The 12413-nt window shown below is 45.8% G+C and overlaps 1 protein-coding gene across 2 annotated transcripts in view; it reads right to left on the minus strand.

Moving 5' to 3' along the window:
- The window catches only part of FZD3 (frizzled class receptor 3), a 55656-nt gene that overhangs the window by 21464 nt on the left and 21779 nt on the right, over nucleotides 1-12413 (minus strand). Inside the window, exons 2-3 of one of the 2 annotated variants that reach the window (XM_031064269.1) lie at nucleotides 3058-3204; nucleotides 528-1505 (exon numbers count right to left, since the gene is read on the minus strand). In XM_031064269.1, coding sequence (XP_030920129.1) covers nucleotides 528-1505; nucleotides 3058-3204 — 1125 coding nt within the window. Of the gene's footprint in view, nucleotides 1-527; nucleotides 1546-3007; nucleotides 3205-12413 lie in introns of both variants that reach the window. The other variant, XM_031064268.1, reaches the window with a different exon arrangement.

Here is a 12413-nt window from a genome sequence, read left to right on the forward strand (position 1 = left end):
GGTTCGATGGTTGGGATGGGGCTCACAGGGCCCTGCCCGAGGCTCTGCTGGGGGAGGTTCCCAGAGGGAAGGGGACATCCCCAAGGACACAGCACCTCGGTATGACCAGCACTGCACCTGTGACAAACACAGCCCCAGCCAAAGGAGGGAAAACTCCACTCTCAACATCTTCCAGTGGAAACAACCCCAAAAGGTCTCTGGAGTCAGCCCATGGCTCACATTCCAAGTGATTCCACTGCTCCAAATCCACCAGCACCATGGCCACCACCATCACCATGGACACCACCATCATCATGGACACCACCTCCATCCCTTCCAGAGGGGGAGCGCACAAAGAATCCATTTTCCCCCAAGCAAACCCAACTCTTGTACATTCTCTTTGTTCTCAGGACACATTTCAGGTGTGAAAATGCAAAAAAGACAACGGAAAGCCAAAAAAGGACTACAGAAAAACAAAAAAGATGGCAGAAAGCCAAAAAAGGACGATGGAAGGGAAGGGTGGTGTTGAGCTGGGCGGTGCTGCTCACCTGGAAGGGACAGGGGATGTGGTACTCCCGGCAGCGCTCCTGGATCCATGTGGTCTCCCACACGCCCCGGTAGGCCTGCTCGTAGAAGTAGCAGCCGATGACCACCAGCAGGGGCACGAGGTAGAGCACGCTGAAGACGCCGATGCGGATCATGAACTTCACCAGCTTGTCCTGGTTCTCCTTCTCCAGCGGGATCTCGATGCGGACGCGGTTGAGGGAGATGATTCCTGCCAGCAGCAGGGACACCCCCACCACCACGTAGAGGCAGAGGGGCGCCAGCACGAAGTAGCGCAGCGCGTCCACGTCGTAGAGGCCGACGAAGCACACGCCGCTGATGTTGTCGCCCTCGATCTTGTTCATGGCCAGCAGGATGATGGTGAGGGTGCCCGGGATGCCCCAGGCGCTGGCATGGAACAGCAGGGCCTTCTTCTCGATGGCCTCGCTGCCCCACTTGGGCACGGCAGCCAGGAACCAGGTGATGGTGAGGATGACCCACCAGACGCTGCCGGCCATGGTGAAGAAGTAGAGCACCATGAAGAGCATGGTGCAGGCCTTGTTGTGGGAGCCCTGGGTCACCGTGGAGGCCTTGTACTGGGAGGGGCTGGAGGCGTTGCAGGCCACCCGGTCCTCCAGCAGGAAGCCGATGAAGAAGATGAGGGACACCATCATGTAGCAGACGGCGTAGAAGATGATGGGCCTCTCCGGGTAGCGGAAGCGCGTGACATCGATGAGGAAGGTGAGGAAGGTGAACAAGGTGGCCGAGAGGCAGACAATGGAGATGACGCCGATGAAGTAGCGGGCGAAGGACAGCTCCTCCCGGCGGAAGTACATGTTGGGGCAGGGAGGGGAGCAGTCCCGGACCCTGAGGAAGGAGTAGCCCAGCTCGGGGTCGATTTTCAGCTCCCGGGGACACCAAAAGCCGTAATCCCTCTGGACGGCCATCGGCGCCTCCTCCGTGGGCTCGCCGGCCAAGTTGAGGTCAACCAGGCGAGGATAGGGCTCGTCGCAGTCTGGGAACCTAAAGAGAGGAGTTTACAAGGAATCCACTCACAATTTACAAGGACTGGGAACCTCGTTGCACACAGAATTCACAGAATCACTGGGTTGGAAGAGACCTTGAAGATCACTGAGTCCAAGCCATGTCCTAACAGCTCAACTAAACCCTGGCACCCAGTGTCACATCCAGGCTTTGTTAAACGCACCCAGGTTTGTGTTCCCAGCCCCTCTCCAGCCTCGTTGCCTCCTCTGGACACGTTCGAGTGTCCCAAGGTCCTTCCCAAACTGAGGGGCCAGACTCGACACAGCACTCCAGGTGTACAGGGGAAGGATGATCTCCCTGCTCCTGCAGGCCACACCATTCCTGATCCAGGCCAGGAGCCATTGGCCTTCTTGGCCCCCAGGGCACACTCGAAACCAGACAATCCAAAAAATGGGGAATCCATCAAATTCGGCACTATTTAGTCACAAACTCATCCCACCACACAAGATTGAAACTATAAAATAAGTTTAAAAATAAAACAGGTGAGGAGCCCATTTCATCTTTAAGAATGAAGGTAACGATGCAAAATCCATCCCAGGAAATCTGTAAATTCAAGCCCAGGGCAGCAGGATTTTAAAAATATTTTAAAGCCTTTCCCAAGCAATTGCACTTGCTGCCATCAGACAGGGCAGTGAGGTGGTGACACCAAAATTCCAACTAGCACTGCCACCAGTTTTCATAAATGGAATGATGATGAAGATATTTGTGCAGTTGACACCAGCATTAATAAATGGAATGATGATGGAGATATTTGTGTAGTTGACACCAGCACTAATAAACGGAATTATGATGGAGATATTTGTGTAGTTGACACCAGCATTAATAAATGGAATGATGATGGGGATATTTGTGTAAATAAAGCTCTGACTGGAGGTTCAGGACTGTTGCAGTTTCAAAGGAGAGGCTGGAGCAATCCCAGTAACTTAGAGACATCCTCTGACTTATTTAACTAAAATAATTTTAATTGTTTTTCATTCTCTCCAATCCAACTGGAAACTATTTCTTCCTGTTACTGCTCCTCAGTTTCATTAACTGTTGGAGTCACAAAAAACAATAAAGCATGAAGATCCTGTTTTTAATTTCACGCATGTTCCGTCTCAAACAGCTTGGAACACCATTGGATCGTTTTTCCGTGAATTTATTTGTGCAATGTAAAGCTGAACGCAGCTGTTTGCAGCTCAGCGAGGGGTATGTGCTCTGCAAACAGCTTTGAGATTTCCCCCTCATCAAACCCAGCCAATTTTCAGCTGATCTCTTGGGCAGAAATAGGAACTCACTTCCCACCTCAGGAAAGGCTGCTGGCAAATGGGAAGGAAAACATCACCGCGTGTGACGGAAAACGTTTAAAACACCTGTTTTTTATGGGCCATAAAACATCCTGGATGGGAGTAAAAATTTTTCTGAAATAAAAAAAAAATTTTAAAAAAAGGTTTTTGCTCACCTGGTGCACTCCATATCCTCGGGCCAGGAGACCCCAAACATCTCCATGAGCTTGGAGCACTCGCTGTGGGCGCGCTGGCAGAGGCGGCGGCAGGGCAGCGTCACCCGCCCGTACTCCATGCACACCGGGGCGTACAGCGCGCACAGGAAGGGCCGGAAATCCCGGGAGCATTCCAGGTTCACCATGGGGTGGAAGGGCTGGCCAGAAAAAGAAAAAAAAAAGGAGATAATTCAGTAGCTGCAAGCAGAACTTTGGTGGAATGTTTTGTGTTTGACTCATCACGACCGCAACCACGACCTTTTGGCTGTTGGGAGAAATGATCATCGGGATGGAACTCAGGGGTTTTAGGAAGATAGAGGACAATGAAAATATTCCCAAGGGACATTTATATCTTCCATCTGAAGGGCTGGCAAGAACAATAAAACATAAGAATTCAGGAGCTGCAAGCAGCACTTTGGTGGAATATTTCACTTTTGTCTCATCGTGACCTTCTGGCTGTTGGGAGAAATGCTCATTGGGATGGAACTCGGGGGCTTTAGGAAGACAGGGGACCATGGGGACAATGAAAATATTCCCAAGGGATATTTATGTCCTCCATGTGAAGGGCTGGCAAGAAAAATACAAAAAAAAAGGAGAATTCAGTAGCTGCAAGCAGCACTTTGGTGGAATATTTTGGTTTTGTCTCATCACAACTGTAATTGCGACCGCGACCTTCTGGCTGCATGGAACTTGGGGATTTTAGGAAGACAGGGGATCATGGGGGCAATGAAAATATTCCCAAAGGACATTTATGTCCTCCATCTGAAGGGCCGGCAAGAAAAATTAAAAAAAACGAGAATTCAGTAGCTGCAAGCAGTACTTTGGTGGAATATTTTGGTTTTGTCTCTTCAAGACCGTAACCGCGACTTTCTGGCTGTTGGGAGAAATTATCATCGGGATGGAACTTGGGGACTTTAGGAAGACAGGGGACCATGGGGACAATGAAAATATTCCCAAAGTACATTTATGTCCTCCATGTGAAGGGCTGGCAAGAAAAATTTAAAAAAACGAGAATTCAGTAGCTGCAAGCAGCACTTTGGTGGAATATTTTGGTTTTGTCTCATCATGACCTTCTGGCTGTTGGTGGAAATGATCATCGGGATGGAACTTGGGGACTTTAGGAAGACATGGGACGATGGGGACAATGAAAATATTCCCAAGGGATATTTATGTCCTCCATGTGAAGGGCTGGCAAGAAAAATACAAACAAAAAGGAGCTGCAAGCAGCACTTTGGTGGAATATTTTGGTTTTGTCTCATCACGACCGTAACTGCGACCGCGACCTTCTGGCTGCATGGAACTCTGGGCTTTTAGGAAGACAGGGGACCATGGGGACAATGAAAATATTCCCAAAGTACATTTATGTCCTCCATGTGAAGGGCTGGCAAGAAAAATTTAAAAAAACGAGAATTCAGTAGCTGCAAGCAGCACTTTGGTGGAATATTTCACTTTTGTCTCATCATGACCTTCTGGCTGTTGGTGGAAATGATCATCAGGACAGAACTTGGGATTTTTAGGAAGACAGGGGACGATGGGGACAATGAAAATATTCCCAAGGGATATTTATGTCCTCCATGTGAAGGGCTGGCAAGAAAAATACAAACAAAAAGGAGCTGCAAGCAGCACTTTGGTGGAATATTTTGGTTTTGTCTCATCACGACCGTAACTGCGACCGCGACCTTCTGGCTGCATGGAACTCTGGGCTTTTAGGAAGACAGGGGACCATGGGGACAATGAAAATATTCCCAAAGGACACTTATGTCCTCCATCTGAAGGGCTGGCAAGAAAAATTTAAAAAAACGAGAATTCAGTAGCTGCAAGCAGAACTTTGGTGGAATATTTCACTTTTGTCGCATCGCGACTTTCTGGCTGTTGGTGGAAATGATCATCGGGATGGAACTTGGGGACTTTAGGAAGACATGGGACGATGGGGACAATGAAAATATTCCCAAGGGATATTTATGTCCTCCATGTGCATTAAAACCAGTGGGAATTAGATGGATAAGTCCCCCTGGGGGTGGATTTCAGTTCTCTCATGAAGGTGGATGTGTCTCTCATTCCCAGCCTGCACGTCTTCCCAGTTATTTAAATTCCCACACAGCCACGGAGCTTCCAGGGCTGTAATCACAGGGAAGGCACAGCCAAGATGTCATTTCTTGCCTAAGCATCAGAAAGCACCCTGAAATCAAATCAAAACCGGAAAAAAAAAAAAATTCAAAATCAATAACCGGTGTCTCGTGTGGTGCTTTATGACAGGTTTGGGTATCAATGAGAGCGACACTCCTTGGAAGCTCTGAGAGAAAATCTGTCAGACTTAGGCAAATACAGCTGGTCTGGAGCATTCCTGAAGGATAAAGAAGGAAAATTAAAGAGGAGAGGGATTTATGTCTATGGTGCATGGTGATAATCCACGTCACTGTCCAGGGTGGGCTCATTCTGCTCTTGGTTTTTGTGGTTTGACCTTAAAACTCTCCAAGAATTAATCAATGTTTTATTCCAAATCTCTGTGGCACCCACCACCATCCAAAGCCTCACCATCTCTTTGGATATCAATGTAAGATCAATAATATTCCCGTGAGAGTGGAATTAGGGCTTCCAATTCTGGAATAAAACAAACCCCAGACTGGAAAAACTTCTCCTGATTTGTATTTCAAACCACAGCTCAAAGGGAAAAAGCGGCTTCATCAACAGCTTGGTTCTACACAGATTTTTTAGGAAAAGAGACCATTATTTGGATAGCAGGGTTTTCTCCACAGCCCAGCAGGATTAAGGAGCAGGAATTGTAATCCTTGGAATTTGCGGCACAATAACTGAAGCACAAATGAACCTGTTAGATATAAATACATACAAATCCTAAATCTTGTTACAAGCGCAGCCGAAGAGGAGCTGCAGAAAGATTAAATCCTCAAGCAGCAATTTCCTGAGAAGCGTTTTAAACCAATTCAGCATTTTCTTTTGCCAAACTATAGAGCAGAACTGATCCAACAGGAAAAAGTAGGTCATTTTCTGTGACCAGAAAATACTGGGAATTATAAGGAAAAGTTTCACTTTTCCCTTCCCACCTCTCAGTCCTTCCCAGAAGTCTCCTTCCCTCTGCAAAACGTTAATTTTGGGAGTACAAGACACAACCATGCTATGGTTTTAATGCGTTTTTTTAAAGAGATCATTATTATTTACCAAATTGATTAAATTCCATTAATTTCTCACAATAACTTGCAGGAAGAACAGGTTGAGCCTCCAGAGTTATCAACCAGGGAAAAAAGGCAGCAGCAGTTGGGAAATATTTACATTTGCAGGCTCAGGTTACTCAAGGAACTCCTTCTGTTTGGCTGGACATGTACTTCAGGTTTATTTTTATTTCTATATTTATTTGTGAGTATTTATTGTCTACGCTGTTTGGTCACATGGATCCAATAAATTGATTCCAGGGAGTTAAAACTGGAAAAGCTGGAGGTAAAAGTCTTCAGTTGATGGAAAGGGAAAATAAAACAAGAACTCCACTTTTATTCCAGTAAACTGGAATTTTAACTTCCCTTCTTTTCAAAAAGCCTTGAAAATGAAAAAATTAAGTTACAACTTTATGAAAAAGGAGTTCCTGTTTTCATGCCTGCCCCAATCCCAAGGTTTTGCAGAGTTATTGCAGAGTTATCAACCAGCAAAAAGGCAGCAGCAGTTGGGAAATATTTACATTTACAGGCTCAGGTTACTCAAGGAACTCCTTCTGTTTGGCTAGACACATACTTCAGGTTTATTTTTATTTTTATTTTTATATTTATTCGTGAATATTTATTGTCTACATTGTTTGGCCACATGGATTCAAGAAATTGATTCCAGGGAGTTCCAACACCTGCCTGGGAAAGCTGCAGGTAAAAGTCTTTAGTTGATGGAAAGCAAAAATAAAACAAGAACTCCACTTTTATTCTGGGAAGAGTTTAACTTCCCTTCTTTTCAAAAAGCCTTGAAAATGAGAAAATTAAGTTACAACTTTATGAAAAAGGAGTTCCTGTTTTCATGCCTGCCCCAATCCCAAGGTTTTGCAGAGTTACCAACCAGGGAAAAGGCAGCAGCAGTTGGGAAATATTTACATTTACAGGCTCAGGTTACTCAAGGAACTTCTTCTGTTTGGCTGGACATGTACTTCAGGTTTATTTTTATTTCTATATTTATTTGTGAGTATTTATTGTCTACAGCAGTGTTGAATCATTGTTTGGCCACATGGATCCAAGAAATTGATTCCAGGGAGTTCCAACACCTGCCTGGGAAAGCTGCAGGTAAAAGTCTTTACTTGATGGAAAGGGAAAATAAAACAAGAACTCCACTTCTATTCTGGGAAGAGTTTAACTTCCCTTCTTTTCAAAAAGCCTTGAAAATGAGAAAATTAAGCTACAACTTTATGAAAAAGGAGTTCCTGCTTTCATGCCTGCCCCAGTTCCAAGGTTTTGCCTCCTGCCACTGCAAGTTTTCACAAACCTACTCCTAAATTTCAAATTCTCCTGACAACTCCTCCCCTTCTCTCCTCAGATACATCTCCCACTGAGAAAAGATGTTCCCAAAGTTCCTTTTTTCCTGCTATTTTGCCTTGGTTAAAAGATCTGTTTGGTTTTGGCGGAGCTGCAGAGCCTGAACCGTTCAGGAAGAGACCTCAGAGCACCTCAAGGTGCAAACACAGCTCCAGGTGAAGGGCAAGACAGGAGGAAACTGCCTCAAGCTGTGCCAGGAGAGCTCCAGGATGGAATTCAGAGGGAATTTCCTGATGGAAAAGCTGCAAAACATCAGAATGGGCTGCCCAGGGAGCTTCGGAGGTGTCCAAGGAACAACACTCACAGCTCTGGGCTGGTGACAAGGTGAGGATCCCAAAAATCTTTTCCAGCCTAAATAATCCTGAGATCCTGGGGACTTTAAAATCATGACGAGGCTGAGCTGGAGAACAGGAGAAAAATCCCTACAGCAACTCCTGAGAAGACAGAAAAAAAGATTCACTCTCCCTGAGGCAGCATTTGTGCCTGTGGGCAGCTCCCTCTGTCAGCACCCCAGAAATGATCCTGTGGACTTTAAAACCATGAAAAGGCTGAGCTGGAGAACAGGTTGGAATTCAGAGGGAATTTCCTGATGGAAAAACTGTTACACTTTGCTGTAGAACATCAGAATGGGCTGCCCAGGGAACTTTGGAGCCCCCATCCCTGGAGGTATCCAAGGAACAACACTCACAGCTCTGGGCTGGTGACAAGGTGAGGATCCCTCACAGGCTGGACTCAATGATCCCAAAAATCTTTTCCAGCCTAAATAATCCTGGGATCCTTCAAAACTTGGGGAGTTTTGAAGTGAACTCCAAAATCATGAAGAGGCTGAGCTGGAGAACAGGAGAAAAATCCCTACAACAACTCCTGAGAAGAGAAAAAGAGATTCACTCTCCCTGAGGCAGCATTTGTGCCTGTGGGCAGCTCCCTCTGTCAACACCCCAGAAATGATCCTGTGGACTTTAAAATCACGAAAAGGCTGAGCTGGAGAACAGGTTGGAATTCAGAGGGAATTTCCTGATGGAAAAGCTGTAAAACATCAGAATGGGCTGCCCAGGGAACTTTGGAGCCCCCATCCCTGGAGGCGTCCAAGGAACAACACTCACAGCTCTGGGCTGGTGACAAGGTGAGGATCCCAAAAATCTTTTCCAGCCTAAATGATCCTGAGATCCTGGGGACTTTAAAATCATGAAAAGACTGAGCTGGAGAACAGGTTGGAATTCAGAGGGAATTCCCTGATGGAAAAGCTGTTAAACTTTGCTGTTAAACTCAGAATGGGCTGCCCAGCGCAGCTCCCTCTGCCAGCACCCCAAAAACGATCTCCAAATTGTGCCCCCCCCTCGCAGCTCCTGAGATGAAAGGTCACCTCCACCTACGGCTGATGTTGTTCCCTATTAAAAATAAACACAGGGAGATGAAAAGACTCTTTTCATGCTCTCGCCCAAGGACGCGGTGCAAGTCATGACATCGACAGGAACAAAAGGCTCTCTGTTCACGGGATGTGCTTCACAAAAAAACAACTCCAGGAGCAGAAAGGAAAAGGGCAAGAGGAGGCCTGGCAGCCAAACTGATTTCAGTGGTTCAGTCCTGGGAAATCCAAGAGAAGGAAGAGATAAATGCTTGTTTAGGAAGAGATCGACTCTTCTTGGCCTTGGTTTTGCCACTCAGGTGTTGTGGGAAGGGACCTCAAAGATAATGTTCATCCTGCAAGGGATGAAAGCCAAAGGAGAGATGGAATGTGGAGATTTTCCCCCACTCCAAATCATTTTCTCAGCAAATCCTCACTTTTGCTTACAGAGCAAGAGCAGTAACTCAAATTATAAATACACCACGGAACAGAGTTCCAATTTCAGCCCTCACAGCACTGAGAGATAATAAACCCCAAAATTCTTTTATTTTACACAGACATTTGGCTGTTATTTGGGAAGTGGCTTTGCAACACTGAAACCAAATAACTCGGGTGATCTTTCGCCATTCTGTTTATTTATACACTCTATTCTTTGATCAGAGAACCAAACAGGAAACATCCTCATCATCTCAGAGAGGGAAGGAGGGAACTTTTCTCCCCGCAGGCTCCAGGGAAGAGAGCGATGCAATGACTCGAAATTGCTGCAGCTGCCTCGGGGCACAGCCACATGAGCCGCTCTTTGTCCTCAATTTCCCAGCCTTTGATGGAGCTCGATGTTCATTAGGGGGAAAAAAAAGAATCGGGGATTGTGTCTGAAAGGGCAAAACCTTCCAGGCTGCCTGCCCTGGAGGATGGGATCTGCTTTGGGTTTATTCTGCAGACAGCTCCTGCTTCCACTTGTGAAGAACGCCAATCACTTGTTTTGAAAATTTTCAAAGTTTCATAGTAATAAAAAGGTTATTAAAAATAGTAATACAACTAGAGTAATAATAACTTGGGCAATTTGAATTAGGACAATATGAGACAATAAAGACAAAGAGTTATGGATGTCCAGGTACCTTTTTCTGGGCAAAATAAGCCCGAAAAAGGACACACATTAACAAAGGATTAACCCTTAAAAGCAACAGCCTGTTGCATATTCATACACCTCATACATGATGCATAAATTCCATTCAAACACAGGATTCTGTCTGGTCATCCTCAGCTTCTTCCTCTGAATCCTGACAGCGCCTTCGAGGCGGGAAGAAGTTCATTTCTTCTGATAAGAGGGCAATAAATTCATTTTCTCTGAAAGATTCAGGTGTCCTGTGCTGCTCTCTCACTGTGAGTCCTTTCTTTAAAAAAATATCCTACATAGCATGGTTTCTATTTTAACATTTTTTATAACCTAAAACTCTATTTACCACACTACTTAAGAGAATGAATCCAGCATTACTTTCTAACACAACACATAAAATATTCACTTGAATATTTGCGAAAAGCCAATCATAAAATCCACGCATTTTTCACACACTGAGCACCTCCTGTTTCTACAAGCACAATAGATTTCCTTGAGACTCTAAAACTTTATTTTCCATGCCCCAGAGCCCTGAGAACCCCTGGATTCCCTGGACGCTGCAGCCCCAGGCTCCTGGTGCTCACACTCCACCTGGAAATGTTTGTTCCAGGTTCGCACCTGAGGCAAAGAGCTGCTGGAATAAAGCAGTAAAATCCCTCCTCAACCCAAACCCAGCTGCTGCTTCCTAAAGAAAACCAGGGAATGTTCACACAGGCACAGTAGAGCAGGGATCTGGGGCTCAGACTCGGCAGAAAATCGGGACCATTTCTACTTTTCTCCCACCCGCTCTGGGCTGGGTCGTGCCACGAAATCGAAGGTGGCAGCGAGGCCCGTGAGCACAGCCAGGTGTGCAGGAATGAGTTTGTTTCTCCTGGAATTGACCCAATTCACCCAATTTCACGCGGCTCTGGCACTGCAGAGCCTTTATTCTGTTTTCTGAAGGCGAAAAAGGCGACTTTGCCCAAGCCTGCTCCCGGTGCTGGGTGCCAAGACACGCTCAGTGAGAATTCCTGGCACAGAGCACATCCCAGCTTACCTCACCACCTATTCCCCGGTGAGAAACTGAGGTGTACTTTTCCTTTTGGAACCATTTCTGGTTTCTCTCAGTGCTACAAAGCCAAATGGGGCACAGCTCTGGCGGCCTGTTGAGCTTTTCCCCCTTCAGCATGGAATAAAGTTATTCCCAATTATCTGTATGAAGCCTTTCAATATCCCACATCTCATCACTTGAAAAAATCCTGATGGCAATGAGGATTGGAATGACACTGCACTGCTTTAGGGGCTGGGAAAGGGAAAAAAAAATCAGATTTTTTTACCACAGCACTAAAAATAAATGTTTGAATTTAAATAGTTACTTAAGAAACTCCAACATCTGATGGCAATGAGGATTAGACTGACACTGCACTGCTTTAGGGGCTGGGAAGGGAAAAAAAATCAGATTTTTTTACCTCAGCACTAAAAATAAATGTCTGCATTTAAATTTAATTAAATTTTATTAATAATATATTTTTAATTAAATTACTTAAGAAAACCCCACAATAAAACAAAAGACAAGTAATTACTGTTGGTTTAAATGATGTTTTTTTCCATGCTATAGGTTGAACTAGGCACTCACCCTGTTATTCACTTTAAGGCCAATTCTTTTACCTGCTTTGCTCGGAGAAGGGAGCGATCATAAAAAACCATCCCAAGCTTTCTGTCCGCAGACAGACAGCCAAGGTTAATTTGTGCAGGAAAAAACCAGGAGGATAAAGATGGAAGTAGTTAAAAGGCAGCAAATGACATTAATCTGTGCCCATAGGTGCAAACAGCAAAGCCATCTGCTGCTGTTCTTTAAAGATGTCTCCTGCTGCATTTTAAATTCCAAAGTTCCTCTGGAAGACGGCATCCATCTGTCAGTCTGCACTTGTCCTGGATGTGGGATTTGTGTTTTGGGCATGGGGGATGCAGACGGAACCATTTCCATTCGCAGGCTTGGTGGCAGCTGAGAGGGTTTGGGCTTCCTCCTTCCTCTCCATGTGCCGGCTGTGAGGGGCTTGGGAGGATTCCAGGGGGAGATTATCAGGGAAATAAATCCACAAATAAATCCACAAATAAATCCAGCACCCTCGGGATGGATTTTGGATACAGCCAAATAAAGACATTTTGCCTGGGTGAGGAAGAGACTGTGGGGCAGGAGGTGTGAATGTTGTCAGAATGCTGTTCTTCACAGAAATGCCACATCCCCATCTCCTGCCAGGGTGACATTCCCAGGGTGACCCCAGAAATGACACATCCCCATCTCCTGCCAGGGTGACATTCCCAGGGTGACCCCAGAAATGTCACATCCCCATCCATCTCCTGCCAGGGTGACATTCCCAGGGTGACCCCAGCTTCCAGACCTGC

This window comes from Geospiza fortis, unplaced genomic scaffold (assembly GCF_000277835.1).
Source record: "Geospiza fortis unplaced genomic scaffold, GeoFor_1.0 scaffold319, whole genome shotgun sequence".
NCBI lineage: Eukaryota > Metazoa > Chordata > Aves > Passeriformes > Thraupidae > Geospiza > Geospiza fortis.